Source organism: Somniosus microcephalus, chromosome 8 (assembly GCF_052327205.1).
Source record: "Somniosus microcephalus isolate GS21.2 chromosome 8, FLI_Smic_1.0, whole genome shotgun sequence".
In the NCBI taxonomy this organism is placed as follows: domain Eukaryota; kingdom Metazoa; phylum Chordata; class Chondrichthyes; order Squaliformes; family Somniosidae; genus Somniosus; species Somniosus microcephalus.
The window spans coordinates 72,411,808-72,431,869 of record NC_140994.1 but is presented as its reverse complement, the minus strand read 5'-3'; the positions used below and the strand labels follow the sequence as shown (position 1 = coordinate 72,431,869).

Genomic DNA, 20,062 nt, shown 5'->3' with positions numbered 1-20,062 from the left:
TGGCAAATGTGTTATAAAGCAAACATGAAGCAGATGAATGAATATCACAGGTTCTCACATTACAGTGGTGCTCGTTAGACCCTAGACTGGCAAAAATCGCACCCAACCAACTCACCGGCAGACCAAGCAAAAGGAAAAAATGAAATTTATACTCATTATTGCCTCACCGGTACAAATGTTAATTTTCGGTAACATACTCGATGGGACCCAGTCACCTATAAAATGTTTTAAATGCCAGTCACACGCCAGATCAATACAAAAATACCTACAAGCCCAACAGCATTAACAGACACTCACTCATGCTGATACACAGGCTGGAGAATGCAGTCATGGCCGTGAACCCAGGATCGTGTTTATCAGCAAGAGCAGTTTGTAGCCCAGAAACTGCATTTTGATCTTAGTTTTCTTACATGCTTGGACTTGAATTTATTTAAATGCAACTAATGTTTCCCCCCATTTTGCCAAGCTCTTGTTTATTGCCTGCTCACATCATTGACTGGGACCATGGCTTGAAGAATGCCAACTAACAGGTGCCAGCTGAAACTAAAGGGTTAAGCATCCAGCTCCCACAGGGAACCACGCCCAGCAGTAGTGATATCAGAAGTTCTCAGGGCAAGCAAATTCGCATGTTGGAATTATTCCGTGTCACTGTCAGAATTCACTGCGAATGTCTGGAGCACTGGTTTTTGCTTTGCAAGATTTCCACGGGTTTCCTTTGCCTTGTAAAAGAAAGTTATAGAAACAATTGTAAATATACGCATGCTATGAGCTAAGCTGTGAGAAAAAGTCAAAACATAGACGGGCCCACTGTGCTAAGAATAGAAACTGTTTCCACAGGCGGGAGGGTCGGTAACCAGAGGACACAGATTTAAGCTGAATCACAAAAGAACCAGAGGGGGAGATGAGGAGAATTCTTTTCATGCAGCAAGTTGTTATGGTCTGGAATGCATTGCCTGAAAGGGCAGTGGAAGCAGATTCAATAGTAACTTTCAAAAGAGAATTGGATAAAAACCTGAAAGGGAAAAAATGCAAGGCTGTGATGAAAGAGCAGGGGAGTGGAACTAATTGGATCGCTCTTTGAAAGCCAGAACAGGCACGATGGGCCGAATGCCCTCCTTCCATGATGTAAGATTCTATGAAAAATATGTACTTGTTGGTTAGCCTAACTAACGCAGGGCTCTGATTTCCCTGCAGAAATGGCCGTCTCTTGGGTGTGTGCGCAAGTGTAGACAATTGCCGCCTGTTTGTCGGTGGGATTCCTAAGACGAAGCGCAGGGATGAAATTTTGGCTGAGATGAAGAAGGTTACAGAGGGGGTCGTTGATGTCATCGTGTACCCCAGTGCAGCAGACAAGACCAAGAATCGGGGTTTTGCCTTTGTGGAATATGATAGTCATAGGGCCGCGGCTATGGCAAGACGGAAGTTGTTACCAGGTTCGAAGAATTTTGTAGCATGTTGTTGCATGACAGGTAAAGTGAGATCTATCTCACAATGAATGTTCTGCTATGAATGTTAATGTACATCTGTACAGTCTGGAAATCTCTCTGAGGTACAGCAACAGAGTCAAGTACAGAGTTTAATTTTGTTTGATTCAATGCTCATTGATACAGTAATTGTGGAGCTGTTTTTTAAATTTAAAATATAGTTAAAAGTCTGAAAAGATTATTCCAAGGTCAAAATGGTTGTACACAGACACCATCTTGTGAAATTTGCAGGAACGCACTGTTACCTGAAAGTATGAACTTCAGAACACTTAACAGCTAGCTGATCATAGCCAGATTGGCAATGGAACTGTACAATCGGCTTCACAGCCCCTGGGATAGGGAGGGTGAAACTCCCCAGCCAAGGCAACCACTGCTGATTGCTGTACAATGTTCCTCTGGGCTCCACAAGGCAAGTCACTGCCTCCCCTCCAACCCCACACCCCCCTACTTCGCAAGATCCTCCCAAAACCCCCACCTCACTACTTACCTGGATCTGGAAAGTGGCCAAGAGCCACCCAACGCCCCCCCCCCCCCCAGCAGCCACTCTGCGCCCTATTGCTAGCCATCTTGGGTGGGAAGTGGACTGGTGGCATTTTAAATGAGGACTGGGGGTTAAAATCGGCACGGCCTCCGGCTGCCTCTAGCGGGTGGGAAACTATTTCACCAGAGCAGCTTCCCACTGGAAATCCGCTGCGATCTAAAATCCACCCCATAGTCTCACTCAACTGCCGAGAATGGGCGTAAAGCCGGCGGAGCAATGTCTCTGCTTGTCAATCCGTGCCGGCCTGAAGCCCGAGCCGAATCCAGCTTTGGGCTTCATTTAAATGCCGTTGGTGAGCTGCAGGAGCCAAATGGGTGCTCCATGTAACCCACTGGGCAGGGAGGGCAATTCCGATGTAGTTTGGGGCACGGCAGATCACAATGCGAAATTGAGAGGTTTTTACGCTGGAAGAACGTGGGGTTGTGAATTTCTCCCCTTTTAAGTTAATTCATTTTACACCCTTGTCCTCTAGTTCCGTGCTCATAAAACAAATAGGCCTAGAAATTCAGTTGCCTTAGCGCCGCTTTTGAGGCGCTAGAGGGACTAGCGCCAGAGTTATGGCCAGTTTAAAAATTCCCTGGGGCCCTAAATCGGCGTTGCACCAGTAGCGCTGCGCCGGCACCGATGACGTCATCGGTGTGCGCAGCGTCCCGGTGGCCGTGGTAACCCACCCGAACTCCGAAATTGAGTTGCGGCCGCCTCGCCTGTGGCAGCCGCAAGCAACGTTCTGTCAGAGGTGCCTTACTCCAGTTTGCGCCGGCGCATTAAAGGCCCCGCGGCGGCCGGCCACTTTCCCGCCGGCCGCCTGCCCGCAGCTCCCTCCCCGGACTTCTCCCCCCCCCCCCCGGAACAGATGCAAGCCCGGCACTTGTCCGAGGTGCCGGGCTCATTTTTAAGCTGATTTGCGCGGGCCGCGGCCGGGTGCAGGCAGCTCCTCCTTAACGGGAGGAGGAGGCCTGCACGTCCCCAGCCTGCCGCACCGCATCGGGTGCCGCAGCACCGGAATTGCGGCGCGAAACGGCAGTTAGCGCCGATGTACCGCCGCAAAGACCCTTCAGTAGCGCCGGCAGCCGTTTGGGCGCGGCACTACTGAATTTTTGGCGCGCGCAGGGGGACTTAGCGCCGGCACTAACTTCCGGCGCTAAAGCCCTGCCTACGCCAGAACCCAATTTCTAGGCCATAGTCTGTTAATATCTACTGTTAATATCGTGTCTCTGTGTATGTTAAAGGCCTGACCATAACTCCTTCAATCTTTTCTGGAATGAATACAAGTTGAGCTCAAAACCTCACATCCTGCAATCATCATTGTTACTCTTCTCTGACCCACCTCCAATGCACAAATGTCCTTTAGAAGGCAGAGTAACTCCAATATTCCAAGGGGGCAATTTTGCCAGCCCTGGGGAGGCGGGTAAGGAGGCGGGACTGCCAGGAAAATGGCAGAACCTGGGGGCGGGTACCCATCCCGCCCCCAACCCACCTCCATGCCATCTTCCCAGGAGGTGGGTACCCGACCCACGCTGGGAGCTGCCTCCCCGAGGCGGGAAGGGGATTAGTGCCAATTAACTACCTGTTAACAAGTAGTTAACAGGCAGTTTTTTTGAGAATCCCTATTTTCAGCCCTGAAGTGTGGGCTTCCCGATGGCTCCGAACTACACCAGGGTCAGCAAGGCGGGCCGTCGGTCTGCAGGGGTCGGAGGGGCCGAGATGTCCGGTGTGCAGGTGAGTGATGAGTGCAAGTGTGGAGAGGTGAATGTGTGAGGTGAGTGTAAAGTGTTTTAATAAGTTTGACTTACCTTTACTTCTTCCTGCAGGCTTCAACCCTTCAGGTCTCGGGAGTCCCTCATCTCACCGGCACAGAAAGCAGAATGGCCGCTGAACTGTCAAAAGCGGCAGCCTTCTGCTTTCTGCTCAGGAGAGATCTCTAATTGAGTCTGAGTAGAAGGGCTCAATGTAGAGAACAGATTGTTAGTGTTTGACAGCTTCGCAGAGCTCTCAAACGTTGACAATTAACCTGTCAAAAGCTCTTGACAGATGAAACGTCACTCGCTGACGTCACCTGTAACCAACTTTCCCTTAATTGGCCTGCTAAGCCCACTGGGCGAGCTTAACAAGGTCAATCAAGTGAAAATAGCATGGGTTGGCCACAAGTCAATGGAGGCGGGACTAAAACTCGACAAGTGGGAGTCCCGCCTCCAAAAGCTCCCCATTGAGAAAACCCAGCCCCAAATGTCACCTCACCAGTGACCTAAACAAGGTTACCTTTTTTTTTAATAACCATGTATGCTATCTCAGACCCAGAGATGTAGTGAGGCTTCCTGCGAGACAGTACCCTGTTTACACTGCCTGACTAAACTTATTCCTTATGCCCGGGAGCTAGATCGGTGAATACGTGGTTACAAGCTTGTGCAGATCTTCTCTCCCAGCAGTTAAAACGTAAATGCTTAGAGGTTGCAGTTGGCAGCAATCTCATGTCTAAATATTTAAATTAAGAAATGTTCAGGAGGTGAAATTTGACACCGCACTGGAATTACATTGTTTCCAGACCAACCGTACAACTTCAGTGTTGGTGCAAATCGGAAGCAGTATCACAGCAAGGCTAATGCTCTCATGCAAACACACCCATAGTTAAATGCCCTCAAGATCCAGGGAGAGTTCCTTTTTCCTTGTGAAGGACAGGTTGTCCTGGAATCAGTTCATCCCGAGAGAGGGGCTCATATGTCTTGGAAAGCATCCTGCTTCTGGCATCCTGTGATGACCTGTCACTGGTCCTTGGAAACCTTGGAGAATCATAGAATCATACAGCACAGAAGGAGACCATTTGGCCCACCGTGCCAGCTCTTTGAAGAGCAATCCAATTAGACCCACACCCCTGCTTGTACCCCATAGCCCTGCAAATTGATGTAAATCTTGCACCAGAATGTATTCATTTCCACAACAGATCTCCAAGGTGAGCAGCCACTGGTATGCCTATAATAACCAAACCAGCCATTTTCAACTACTGAGTGATACAACACAAACTTGTGACTGGCTCATCCCACTGCTAGACATCTCAATCCTGGTGCCTGGTTTACCATTTAGTGAAGAAAATAGCAATTGACACATGCTGCCTTTGTAATTCAGGAAGGATTCAGTTATGGGGACATCCTATAGCAGTGGACTGGGCTGAGCCGGAGGTTGAAGTTGATGAGGAAACAATGTCGTCAGTCAAAATTTTATATGTACGTAACCTTATGCTACCAACCAGCGAAGAAGCGATTGAAAAAGAATTTAATAGCATCAAAGCAGGTAAGGCCAGCACAAAGCCAACACGAGCAGAGTGTGAATGGGAAGGATTTTAGACTGATTCCACAATTGTAGAATTTTTCATTCAGCTTTCAGTATATCTGTTGTAGCACATTTAATATAATTAGATATTATTAGTGTAGAGACTTTTACTCACAATTCACAATGTAGCACAAACATTAGGCTGTACCTTAACATATTTTATAATCATTGCAATATACTAATCGGAGGAACATAGGGACAGGAGTAGGCTGTTCAGCCCCTCGAGCCTGTTCCGCCATTCAATTAGATCATGGCTGATCTGTATCGCAACTCCATCTAGCTGCCTTGGTTCCATAACCCTTAATAACCTTGCCTAACAAAAATCTATCAATCTCAGTCTTGAAATTGTCAATTGACTCCCAGCCTCAACAGCTTTTTGGGGGAGAGTGTTCCAGATTTCCACTACGTGAAAGAAGCGCTTCCTGACATCACCTCTGAATGGCCTAGCTTGAATTTTAAAGCTGTGCCCCCTTGTTCTGGACTCTCCCACAAGAGGACATAGTTTCTATCTATCTATCCTATCAACTCTTTTGATCATCTTAAACACTTCAATTAGATCACCCCTTAATCTTTTATATTCAAGCCCTGCAACCCCTCCGAGGCTAATACATCCTTCCTGAGGTGCGGTGCCCAGACTGCACGCAGTGCTCCAGATGAGATTTAACCAGAGCTCTGTACAGCTGTAACACAACTTCCACCCCTTTGGTTTTTTTTATTCATTGATGGGATGTGGGCGTCGCTGGCTAGGCCTGCATTTAGTGCCCAACCCTAATTGCCCTTGAGAAGATGGTGGTGAGCCGCCTTCTTGAACCACTGCAGTCCATATGGTGTAGGTACACCCATAATGCGGTTAGGAAGGGAGTTCCAGGATTTTGGCCCAGCGACAGTGAAGGAACGGCGATACAGGTCCAAGTCAGGATGGTGTGTGGCTTGGAGGGGAACTTATAGGTGGTGATGTTCCCATGCATCTGCTGCCCTTGTCCTTCTAAGTGGTAGAGGTCGCGGGTTTGGAAGGTGCTGTTGAAGGAGCTTTGGCGAGTTGCTGCAGTGCATCTTGTAGATAGTACACACTGCAGCCACAGTGCGCCGGTGGTGGAGGGAGTGAATGTTGAAGGTGGTGGATGGAGTGCCAATCAAGTGGGCTGCTTTATCCTGAATAGTGTCGAGCTTCTTGAGTGTTGTTGGAGCTGCACTCATCCAGGCAAGTGGAGAGTATTCCATCACACTCCTGACTTGTGCCTTGTAGATGGTGGAAAGGCTTTGGGGAGTCAGGAGGTGAGACACTCGCCGCAGAATTCCCAGCCTCTGGCCTGCTCTTGTAGCCACAGTATTTATATGGCTGGTCCAGTTCAGTTTCTGATCAATGGTAACCCCCAGGATGTTGATAGTGGGGGATTCAGCGATGGTAATGCCATTGAATGTCAAGGGGAGAAGGTTAGAGTCTCGCTTGTTGGAGATGGTCATTGCCTGGCACTTGTGTTCTGGCCCTCTTGAGACAAAGGCCAACATTCCGTTAGCCTTTTTAATTTTGTCTTGTTCCAGTATTCTTTTTTCCCTGAAATGGCCCAGGGTTTTATTAATCCGGATTTTTGCCTCTTCTGGGGGATTACACGGCTGCTGGTGGGTGGGAGGCATTGCGGGGTTGTGTTGCCTCGTTACAACATGACTGAGTGGGTCAAACTCGATGGACCACCTGGTTCTTTTTCTGCCCATCCTTTTCGAATGTTCGTATTCGTGGATGAGAGGCCAAATTAATTCCATTAAAGAAGTTTATTTGGTCATTATTATGAGAGTTGAAAATGTCAACTTTTGAATTAGTGTGACTGTATGTTCAAGCACAGTGCGTAATAGAGTTACTGGGTGCTGCACATTTGCCCTAATAGCTCCTAATGTGGCTCGGTGTCAAATTTTGTTTGATAATACTCCTGTGAAGCGCCTTGGGGCGTTTTACTACGTTAAAGACGCTATATAAATACAAGTTGTTGTTGTAACGGGTTCATGATTTCTATACTGTATATTTGTGCTTAAAATTAAAATGGAGGCCTGGAGTTTCCACCCAGACATCAGCGCAATCTGGGCACAATTGACTGAAACAGAGCAAAAGTTCAGGGAATTTAATGATTGCCAGGACTTTGAATACCATAGGATTATATGGATGTTTCGAATGTACATGAATATGGCTCTAATGTGTTGCTTTCAGGCACAGTTGAAAGAGTCAAGAAAATCCGAGATTATGCATTTGTTCACTTTGTTACCCGAGAAGATGCAATTAACGCCATGAACGGGATGAATGGAAAGGTATGATTGGAATTTCTAATAACCACGGCATGCTATGAGTAACACCACTGGAAGATATCGATGATAACGCATGTTTTCTGTGCATTCCCTGAAGGTGTTGGATGGCTCTCCAATTGAGGTCACACTGGCCAAGCCTGTGGATAAGGACAGTTATGTGCGTTACACCCGAGGGACAGGGGGCCGAGGGGCAGTGCTGCAAGGAGAATATACCTACGCTTTAGGACAGGTATACGATCCTGCAACTGCCTACCTCGGGGCTCCTGTTTTCTATGCACCCCAGGCTTACGCTGCCATTCCCAATCTGCGATTCCCGAATAAGGGACATCTCAGTGCACGGGGGATGATACGGGCTCCCTCCGTGAGAGGTAACTCCATCTTTCTACTGTCCTTTCTGTCACTCTGTCTCTCCTATAATAAGAGCGGGAATCACAAGCACTAGAACAGTAATGATTCTAAATGTTAGAGGCTGGTGCCTTGATAAGTCACTAACAGCTTCCAAAATAGGCTGCAGAAATTCCTTTTTTTAAATCAGAAAATAAAATGGGTTAAAGGATTGGTGACAGAGTTCAAGAATTATGATTGGGATGTAACATTGTCTTATAACATAATCCTGAAGAATTGTGGCTACTTCCTATTGATCAAGAGTAAAGCAAAACAGAAGGGCCACCTCAATGTTTACTGTTCTGTTTAGTCGGAGAGCACTAGCTCTAAAAAGGCAATGGATCAATCAAATTGTAATAGATGTTCAGGAAAATTTAACACATCAAATGGTAACCTCATTGAACTGGACTAACAGCTTAAAATCACTGCTCCACAATACTGAATCCCTGCAGTGGTTGATCTACAGCTGTTGAATGGCCTGAAAGGCAGTCTGTCATCAAAATGGTCAGCGTGTGTGTAGGTATGACGTACAAATGGGGCTGGAAAAGGGTGAAGAATGAAGAGTACACATTTGATGGTATTTTCTGATATAAATGGGATGCTTTGAGACCATAAATAGTGTAAGCTGAGGTGTCCCCATCAAGAGAATGATGAGAATCCTACTCAGCTCTGTGACAGTGAAGTTCTTGATTTGTGCCACTAGGAGGCAGACAAGAGTAACCCAAAAATGCGCCTCTCCACCTCAGAAATCACCTGCTTTCTGCTTACATTCTCTCCAATGACCTGGTTGAGATCAGAAACTTGCTGTGTGGGTAACCACAGGCCTACATTCTCTTAATAACACAATTCATTGGTGTACCAGTACAGTACTCAACCATACCACGAGTAAAGAACAGTAAACATTTGAAATGCAATAGCTTTCCAATTTTATGTTCAATTAGGTTGCAATTCTCTAAACTATTTGTGCCAGAGGCAATCATTTATTTTGTCACATTTTCATTGTGAGATGCATTTATGTAATGAAGGAAAACAAATGTGTTGGAAATGAAGAGTTACAAATTTGCGTCTGAACAAGATCAGTGATGTGAAAAGAAATACATGAGTGGGGTGTCTGGAAACTGTTAACTTGCTGCAGAAAAATTGCAAGAAGCATTTTAATTTTTACAGGTTTTAACCTTTGATGTGTGACTCTGCCAATTTTATTTGAAAAATAATTGCATTTGATTGTGATCCTGATTTACGATGAGGTAGTTTGGAATCTCTGCGTGCCACCTAAACGACAGAGAGTGAGACAATCTGTCATTTGGACCATAAACATTGGGAATACCTTCTGCTAAAAAAAAGTATTTTCTCTTGTTTTGTAACCTAGTAAATCCTGTTAAAATATGTGTGGTGTCTTATTAAGGAACCAGCTTAAATATGAGGAATGACTATGGTCATAAAGGGAGAGTTCTGTGGTTATATGTTCAAAGCATGCTAACCTTGAGATGGGGGCTGGCTTTCAATCAATTGTAACTTTGATTCCTCATTCACAAATTCAAAATCAAAATCAGTTTTCCATGAAGGAATTGCAAATTCAATCAAAATGTACCGTATTTTGAATTGCAGTGTTTTGCTATTAGGTGTTTTGCATTCAATATAGAAATAACGAAACAGAATCATTTCTTAATCTATGCATGTTTTAAATAAATGCTTAACCTCAAACATAAGTAATATTTTGAAAGATGAGCTCATTAGAAATGAATCGGCAACAATTTTACATGGAGTTGAGGTGCTGATTTAAAAGACCCTTCTCTGGCACAAATACTTGCCTCAGGATCTTCCCCCAACCCCCTTCCATTCATTAATCTGCAACGTTTAAAGGAACTGCCCAGAAGTTCATCATGGCAGCTCTCCCCATGGTCTACGATCAAGGGAAATATTTGACCAACGTCGTTTCCTGTTCATTTGCATACCGCCACGTGATTTGCCAAATTGCAAAGAGATGCAAGTGCCATTATTCAGTGCATGGACGCCATCTTTCAACAAGCTTGGTGATCGAGGTTAGCCTCTTCATTTAAAACGAGAATCAAAGTGATTTCTGGTGATTCAGTTTGATGCCTTCTTACATTCCTAGAAATTTACATGAATGTACCTGTAGGGGCTGCAGGAGTTAGAGGGCTAGGAGGACGAGGTTATTTGGCTTATACGGGTATTGGGCGTGGTTATGCAGGTTACCACGTGAAAGCGGACAAAAGGCAAGAGGAGAAACTTTACGACCTCTTGCCTGGAATGGAGCTCACTCCAACCAACCCAGTGACCCTAAAACCACAAGGAATGAAGCATTCATCTCAGGTAGGAGCTTTTATGTGTTGCTCCAAAATGGTTTCCAAACTTTGTGTAAGTTAAAGTTGTTCAATGAAACTAATGGGGGGACAAAATGTAATTATGCTTTAATACAGATCTTAGAAGATATTTGCCAAAAAAATAGCTGGGGACAGCCAGTTTACCAGCTTCACTCTGCAATCGGACCCGACCAAAGACAGCTCTTCGTATACAAAATCACCATCCCTGCTCTTGCCAATCAGTACACAAGCATGTATGTTATACAATTTCATTTTGCATTATCTTCTTGCAGCTTATGTTTCTATAAAAGATCATCTATGTTGAGACTACCTGTCCATGCACTTTACTGACATCAGCAGCAGAAAATGATAAGAACATAAGAACATAAGAAATAGGAGCAGGAGTAGGCCAATCGGCCCCTCGAGCCTGCTCCGCCATTCAATAAGATCATGGCTGATCTGATCCTAACCGCCAATCCACTATCACAGAACCATCTCCTGAATCTAACAGAATTAGACACACGAAATAGGAGCAGGATCAGGCTACACGGCCCCTGGGCCCGCTCCGCTACCCACAGGGCCATGACCGATCCGAACCTAGACTCATGTCCAAATTCCTGCCCGCTCCCCGTAACCCTTAATTCCCTTTACTTCTAGGAAACTGTCTATTTCTGTTTTAAATTTATGTAATGATGTAGCTTCTACAGCTTTTTGGGGCAGCATATTCCATGGACCTACCACCCTCTGAGTGAAGTAGTTCCTCCTCATCTCAGTTTTGAAAGAGCAGCCCCTTATTCTAAGACTATGCCCCCTAGTTCTAGTTTCACCCATCATCGGGAACATCTTCCCCGCATCCACCCGATCCAACCCCTTCACAATCTTATATGTTTCAATAAGATTGCCTCTCATTCTTCTGAACTCCAATGAGTAGAGTCCCAATCTACTCAACCTCTCCTCATATGTCCATCCCCTCATCCCCGGGATTAACCGAGTGAACCTTCTTTGTACTGGCTCGAGAGCAAGTATGTCCTTTCTTAAGTATGGACACCAAAACTGTACGCAGTATTCCAGGTGCGGTCTCACCAATACCTTGTACAACTGAAGCAATACCTCCCTATTTTTATATTCTATCCCCCTAGCAATGAAAGCCAACATTCCATTGGCCTTCTTAATCACTTGCTGCACCTGCATACTAACCTTTTGAGTTTCGTGCACCAGGACCCCCAGATCCCTTTGTACTTCAGTACTTTCCAGTTTCTTGCCATTAAGATAATAACTTGCTCTACGATTTTTCCTGCCAAAGTGCATAACCTCACACTTTCTAGTATTGTATTCCATCTGCCAAATCTCAGCCCACTTACTTAGCCTGTCTATGTCCCCTTGCAGGTTTTTTATGTCCTCCTCACTCACTACTTTCCCTCCTATCTTAGTATCATCTGCAAAGTTTGATATGTTACACTCGGTCCCCTCCTCCAAATCGTTAATATAGATTGTAAAGAGTTGGGGACCCAGCACTGACCCCTGCGGAACACCACTAGTTACTGATTGCCAGTCTGAGAATGAACCATTTATCCCAACTCTCTGCCTTCTGTTAGATAGCCAATCCTCTATCCATGCCAGAATATTACCCCCAATCCTGTGATTTTTTATCTTAAGCAATAATCTTTTGTGTGGCACCTTGTCAAATGCCTTTTGGAAGTCTAAATACACTACGTCCACTGGTTCCCCTTTATCCACCCTATACGTTACTTCCTCAAAGAACTCCAGCAAATTTGTCAAACATGACTTCCCCTTCATAAAACCATGCTGACTTTGTCCTATTAAATTATGATTATCCAAATGTCCTGTTACTGCCTCCTTAATAATGGACTCCAAAATTTTACCTACCACAGATGTTAGGCTAACCGGTCTATAATTTCCAGCCTTCTGTCTACTGCCCTTTTTAAATAAGGGTGTTACATTAGCAGTTTTCCAGTCTGCCGGGACCTTTGCCGAGTCCAGGGAGTTTTGGAAAATTATTACCAATGCATCCACAATCCCTACCGCCACTTCCCTCAAGACCCTAGGATGTAAGCCATCAGGTCCAGGTGATTTATCCGCCTTGAGTCCCATTATTTTACCGAGTACCATTTCCTCAGTGATTTTGATCGTGTTTATCTCCTCCCCCCCTTTAGCCCCCTGTTTGTCCAGTGTTGGGATATTCTTAGTGTCTTCTACTGTAAAGACTGATGTAAAATATTCATTCAGTGTTTTTGCCATCTCCATATTTCCCACCATTAATTTCCCGGTCTCATCCTCTAAGGGACCAACATTTACTTTAGCCACCCTTTTTCTTTTTATATAACTATAAAAACTCTTACTATCTGTTTTTATATTTTTTGCTAATTTACTTTCATAATCTATCTTCCCCTTCTTAATCAATCTTTTTGTTATTTTTTGCTGTCTTTTAAAGTTTTCCCAATCCTCTATCCTCCCACTAGATTTGGCTACCTTATATGCCCTTGTTTTTAGTCGAATACTATCCTTAATTTCTTTACTTAGCCACGGATGGCTGTCTTTTCTTTTACACCCTTTTCTTCTCAGTGGAATATATTTTTTTGGAAGTTGTAAAATAACTCCTTAAATGTACACCACTGCTCATGTATCGTCCTACCCTTTAATCTATTTTCCCAATCCACTCTACTCAATTCCGCTCTCATACCTTCATAGTCTCCTTTATTCAAGCTTAGCACGCTTGTTTGAGATCCAACCTTCTCACCCTCTAATTGAATATGGAATTCAACCATGTTATGGTCACTCATTCCAAGGGGATCCTTTACTAGGACATTTTTAATTAATCCCATCTCGTTACACAGGACCAGATCTAAGGTTGCTTGCCCCCTGGTCGGTTCAGTTACATACTGCTCAAGAAACCCATCCCTAATACACTCAATGAACTCATCCTCAAGGCTGCCCTGCCCAATTTGATTTGTCCAATTAATATGATAGTTAAAATCCCCCATAATTATAGATGTTCCCTTATTACAAGCCTCAACTATTTCCTGATTGATACTCCGTCCAACAGAGTTGCCACTGTTCGGAGGCCTATAGACTACGCCCACTAGTGTTTTTTTCCCCTTATTATTCCTTACCTCCACCCAAACTGTTTCATTATCCTGATCTTTTGACCCAATATCATTTCTCTGTATTACAGTGATTCCTTCCTTTATTAACATAGCCACCCCACCTCCCTTTCCTTCCTGCCTGTCCTTCCTGATCGTTAAATAACCTGGTATGTTTAATTCCCAGGCATTGTCACCCTGCAGCCATGTTTCTGTAATGGCCACAAGATCATACCCATATGTAGTTATTTGTGCCATTAAGTCGTCTATTTTGTTACGAATGCTATGTGCATTCAGATAGAGAACTTTCAAAGATGTTTTGTGACACTTAGTTCCTGCTTTTGCCTTTTTTATTACTTTACCTTTTACTCCATACCTTCTGCCCCTTCCTGACACGCTCTGGTTTTTTATTTCCCCACTGCTACCTAAGTCTATGACCTTCTCTGTTGCCATTTTTATTATTTGCTCTCTAGGAACCTCCCCCCCACTAGTTAGTTTAAAGCCCTCTCTACAGCCCTAGTTATATGATCCGCCAGGACTCTAGTCCCAGCACTGGCCAAGTGAAGCCCGTCCCAACGGAACAGCTCCCTCCTGCCCCAGTACTGGTGCCAGTGTCCCAGGAAGCAAAACCCATTTCTCCCACACCAGTCTTTGAGCCACGCATTTAACTCTCTAATTTTATTTGTCCAAGCCAAATTCGCTCGTGGCTCAGGTAATAATCCAGAGATTATTACCCTTGTGGTTCTGCTTTTTAATTTGGCCCCTAGCTGCTCAAACTCCCTCAGCAGAACCTCCTTCCTTGTCCTATCTATGTCGTTGGTACCAACGTGGACCACGACAACTGGATCCTCCCCCTCCCACTCCAAGTTTCTCTCTTAAATAAGTGTGAACTGAATGTGTAGATAGTTTTGAAGTGTAGTCACTGTTGTAATGTAGGAAATGCAGGAACCAATTTGCAAATAGCAAGGTCCCGCAAACAGCAACGTGATAATAACTAGATAATCTATTTGTAGTGATGTTGGTTGAGGGATAAATATTCACCAGGACACCAAGGAGAGCTCCCCTGTTCTTCTTCAAAATAGTGCAATGGAATCTTTTACGTTCACCTGAGAGGGCAGACAGGGGGTCTCGGTTTTGCATTTCATCTGAAGGGCGGCACACTCTGACAGTGCAATACTCACTCAGTAATGCACTGGAATGTCAACCTAGATTATGTGCTGCAAGTTTCTGGAGTGGGACTTGAACCCACAACCTTTTGACTTGGAGGTGAGAATGCTACCCACTGAGCCAATGCAACTCCAGTGTGGGGCTATGCCACATTTTCAAGGTGCCCAGGAGGTCCATTGGACCTTCTGAGGACCTTACAAATATAATATTTCTAATCATGTAATCACAGGATAACCATGGATGAGGAAGTCCATTTGGCTCATCTTAGCTCATCCATGGTCAGTCATTAAATATTGAGCAACCTTGGTCATTAAAATAAATACCATCGATATCCTCAACTTTGTGTAGTGCATAAGCTATAATGAAACATGTAATTTCAATCCAAATTGAAATGCCCTTGATGTTGTTGGATTTGATGTCGATTTTCACAATGGAGAATTCATTTAGTTTTTGTTACATCTGAGTGTGACACAACAGCTGTGTCTGATAGAGATGTGAACAAAAATTCTTCTGCCCCGGTAGTCAGGTAAGCTCGGTTTCAAAAATTCAAAAGCTTGGGATCATGTACAAAAACACATTACAAACAACACAATTAAATTCTTCTGGCTTCTCATCTCCCAACATTCCTAATAACGTCATTACTGCTATCTTAATATCAAAGCTGAGTGGCAATGTGAATCTCAGTCATCTTCAAAGGGACAGCTCAGATAGAAGAGATGATGCAGAAGGCAGATTTGTTTTCAGCCTTTTCATCCTTCTTTAAGCAATCTTCAAGCATCACTTAGTGAGGTTTTTGAGTTTTCTTGCGTCATTTCCATTCAATTCCCAATCAACAGGCACTTTAAAATAGCACTTGAGGTAATGCACTGATCTCAAACTAACAGGTTAGCAGATGTTCCTTTTCTGCTGTCATAACCTAAGGAGAATAGACCTCTGGATATACATACAAGTGCACATCATCATGGTGAGCTCAGTGCAAGGCACAGTCAGCAGTATAACTTGGATCTACTGATTGAGTTTTACTCTCTACAGAAAGATTCTAACCAGTAATATGACTGCACCCTGAAATGTAATAGGGAAATTACAGTTATTAAATATATGTTTCAGCTGTGGATATTACCATAAACAGGGCTCATGTGATGCACCTATCGATTATAGCAGCAAACAGGGAAATGCTATTTCTTACTATATTTTAAAATCTTGATGGAATAAAGGTACAAGCAAGACAAAGAGCAGCCCAGATATAGGTTAGAGTATAGTCTATTCAATTAGATCTCCCTCTTAACCACCACCTTTACAGAGTATAAAGATTAAGGCCTCTATATGAACACCCCCATGACAGGCAGGAGGAGGTCGGGGGTGGTGGGGGTTAAACCATTAAAAATGGGGAACGCATCCCCACGTACGTACCCGTTGCCGTGGGGTAGCGAGGCGTGCTGGTGTCCCGTCTTGGAGAGGTGGAACACTTCATATTTAAATTAGGTTCCCACAGTGTAATAGTTTAGAGAATAGAATACATTTATTTTTCCCCACAAGATAGTGAAATATGTCTGAAAAAAGTAATTAACTCTAGTTCAGTTGATGCATTTATAAAGGAACTGGATCAATACCTGTTGAGAAAGGTGATTGAGTGCTGTAGAACTGTTACTAGATTGAATTGATTCAGATGAGGCTTATGAAGAGAGTATAGAAATCATGGTGGGCAGGAGGGAGAAGTCCATGTTTGAGAAAGTCATGCATGGAGTATGGAAGGGGAAATCCCAATGGGCATTTCCTCAGTCCAAGCTTCATTCTGCTGTTAGCCATGAAAAGAAAATTAGAGAAACTTAGGCCCTGATATTTACGGGGAGGCAGCAGGGTGGTGGTGGTGGGGTTAGTTGCAGAGGAGTTGGTAGGGGGGGGGAAACCCGGTGAGACTTGGGACGCAGAGGTCCTGCCAAATTTAACAGCAGGTGGCTCCAATATGCTGGTCATTCTGATCTCATGATGTGCCTTGGGCAGTGTATTTTTTCCATCAACTGTACCAAGCCAACACATTATTACTCCAGCCCTAAATCAAGTCTGGACTTGGTGCAGGTCGAGTGGAGCAAGAATCATCCAACAGCTTAGATTTCTACACCAAATTTACACCACTCTAACCCAGAAAAAACAGCTGCCAATAATTAGATGAAAACTTAACACATCCACAAGATAGTGCTTCGTCTGGCCATTTTAGTGGAGGTGTTAAATCATTTAAATAAAAGATTAGTGCCTGTATTAAATTAGCAGACAAAGAAATATATGAATGCATTCAGTGCTTCATCCACGAATATCAACAAGAGTAAGCTTTAGACTTGTATAAATTTGTATAAATTTGCCACAGAAATTCTGGTGTAACAAGGGAATTAGTGACTCGTGTGACTATACGTTGGAAAGTTCTTACTCTACATCAAGTGTTGTGTTCAGCCCAGCAAAGAAACAGAAGAGTGAGTGACATTCAGAGGCTGCATTGACTGCAGCTCTGAACTAATAGTGCTACAGTCAAGACAAGAGATTTAAGGGCCTCCTGAATCTACACTCTAACAATAATCTGATTCTAGTCATATGGAATACTTTATTGGACTGATCATAAAGCAAACTGTACAAAACATAAAACAAATGAGCTGAGTTTATAATAAGAGATTATATAAGTCAATCTTGGAGATCACCTCATACAAAAGGTAGTTACTGCATGACATTATCAGGGCCAGAGTGGTCTCCTGGACTAGTTTCGATTGCCTAAGGTGTTAGGAGAGGAATTTCCCAGATTTTTCTCCCCCAAATTGGCCTGGGTTTTTAATCTGGTTTTTCATCTCTCCCAGGAAATCACATGGTTTCGGGTGGGGTGGGGAGTATATATTGTGATAGAAACATAGAAGATAGGAGCAGGAGTAGGCCATTCGGCCCCTCAAGCCTGCTCCGCCATTCAATGAGATCATGGCTGATCATCCAAATTCAGTACCCTGTCCCTGCTTTCTCCCCATATCCCTTGATCCCTTTAGCCTTAAGAAATATATCTAACTCCTTCTTGAATATATTTAATGAATTGGCCTCCACTGCCTTCTGTAGTAGAGAATTCCACAGGTTCACCATTCTCTGGGTGAAGAAATTCCTCCTCATCTCTGTCCTAAATGACTTACCCCTTATCCTTAGACTGTGACCCCTGGTTCTGGGCTCCCCGGCCATCGGGAACATCCTTCCTGCATCTAGTCTGTCTAGTCCTGTTAGAATTTTATAAGTTTCAATGAGATCCCCTCTCATTCTTCTAAACTCCAGCGAGTATAATCCCAATTGACTCAATTTCTCCTCATACATCATTCCTGCCATCCCAGGTATCATCCCAGTGATGCACAAGGCATCATAGTTGTGTGGGACAGGCTGGATGGATCAACATAAGAACATAAGAACATAAGAAATAGGAGCAGGAGGAGGCCAATCAGCCCCTCGAGCCTGCTCCACCATTCAATAAGATCATGGCTGATCTGATACTAACCTCAAATCTTCTATCACTCTGCATCCACCCGAACCCATGTGATCTCCCGGGAGAGGCGAAAAACCAGATAAAGACCCAATGGCCAATTTGGGAGAAAAAAATCTGGGAAATTCCTCTCCGACCCATCTAGGCGATCGAAATTCTTCCAGGAGATCACTCTGTCCCTATATTTTCTACAGTACTTACCTTCTGTAAAGGCGATCTCCACCCCAGCCAGGAACAGGAATAAAACCATCTCCTGAAATCTAACAGAATTAGAACACAGTAGGAGCAGAACCAGGCTACAAATGGTCTTTTCCTGTCCGTCATTGTTTGTATGTTCATATCTCACATAGATTCAAATATCTCAATGGAAACACCTTTATCTGGCTTTCCCTCCTTGTTCAACAACATTCATTTATCAAACATTGCAAATTAGCCTCCCAAGGAACCATCTTGGACCTTGAACAAAAATGAATAAAGTCAGGTTCGGTCATTCTCTTTGTTCCCCTGAGTGGTGATGTCCGTGTTTGTGACACAGTAGATGCTCATCTCTCAGGATCAGCAAACTGACCTCCGTTTGGTTTGTTCCCAAATGCAGAGCCAGCTTCGAACCAAGAAATCTCTGCTGCAATCAACTGTCCAATTAGAGACTCAGACAGGTGCCAAAATTCGCTTTTGTGCGTGGACAAAATTTAATACATCTCTCTGTGCCGAATTTAAGCGAATACAGGCAGCAAGTTATTAAAGTTAGGTCAATGTCTCAGACTGTTTGCAGGAATATATGACTGTGAACCTTGGAAATTAATTATTAATATCTAGCAGAATGACCAGATTATCAGAGGTTTTATGATATTATGGTCAAAGAAATTCCAAAATGATTTATGTTGGAAAGCTTCAGAAAGCAGGCAATTAATTTAAGATCAGCAATTTTAAAAAGGGTTTGATAGGGTACACACAGAGAAGATGTTTCCACTTGTGGTAGGGACCAAAACTAGGGGCCTAAATATAAGATAATAAATCTAATAATTTACTAATAAATCCAATAAGGAATTCATGAAAAACTTGCTACCACAAAGAGTAGTTGAGGCAAATAGCATAGATGCATTTAAGGGGAAGCTAGATAAATACATGAGGGAGCAAGGAAAGAAGGATATGTTGATAGGGTGAGATGAAGAGGGGTGGGAGGAGGCTCCTGTGGAGCATAAACACTGACATAAAGCAGTTGGACTGAATGGCCTGTTTCTGTGCTGTAGACTCTATGGCTGCGATTTCCCTTACCTCAGCGGGTCTGGTGCAGCTGGGGTCGGTGGTGGGTTGCGACCCCGCTGCTGGCTCCAGCCCAATGTCCAAAGTGATCTTACGTTGATTGGGCTTGTCAAGCCTGCCCAGCATATTTTCTGGCCAATAAAAGGAAGCGGGTCTGATGACGTCATTTGATGATGCATCATCAGCCGGTTTCCTTAAAGGGACCATGCGCAAATTGATTTTGACAGTTGTACTGTCAGTGTTCTACAGCATTGAGATGCTGCAAACACTGACAAGCACTGCACAGAGGTGCAGAGCTGCACCCAGGCTCTCCCATGACTCCCTCCATATGCTTATGGAGGGAGTCACAGCATGCAGGGTGGTCCTCTTCCCTTCCAATGGGCGGACAAGACCTCACCAGGAGATCAATGGAGCCTGGTTGTACATTGCACAGGAGGACACAAGCAGGAATGTTGTTAGGAAGCATCTGGCTGTTCATTAATAAATAGACATTCTTATTATGAACACAGCTAGCTTTTGCTAGACACTTTTATTGAGCACATGTGGACTAGGTACAGTATCTGTAGAGACTTCCATCTTGACTGCTGCCTTGTGGGTAGCCTAGTGCCTCATGGGTAATGTAGTCTTAATATATATACAGCTGGGTAGTGTAGTCTTATACATACAGCTATATACAGCTCTAC

The 20,062-nt window shown here is 44.0% G+C and overlaps 1 protein-coding gene across 7 annotated transcripts in view; it reads left to right on the top strand.

Annotated features, from left to right (window-relative positions):
- Window positions 1-20,062, top strand: part of a1cf (apobec1 complementation factor) — a 48,266-nt gene that overhangs the window by 16,368 nt on the left and 11,836 nt on the right. For 5 of the 7 annotated variants that reach the window (XM_085994880.1, XM_085994883.1, XM_085994881.1 and 2 more), the window contains 6 exons: window positions 1,195-1,433; window positions 5,146-5,310; window positions 7,550-7,647; window positions 7,742-8,012; window positions 10,145-10,362; window positions 10,470-10,606. In XM_085994880.1, the coding sequence (XP_085851006.1) occupies window positions 1,195-1,433; window positions 5,146-5,310; window positions 7,550-7,647; window positions 7,742-8,012; window positions 10,145-10,362; window positions 10,470-10,606 (1,128 nt within the window). The remainder of the gene's footprint in view (window positions 1-1,194; window positions 1,434-5,145; window positions 5,311-7,549; window positions 7,648-7,741; window positions 8,013-10,144; window positions 10,363-10,469; window positions 10,607-20,062) is intronic. The other 2 variants (XM_085994882.1, XM_085994884.1) reach the window with 1 other exon arrangement.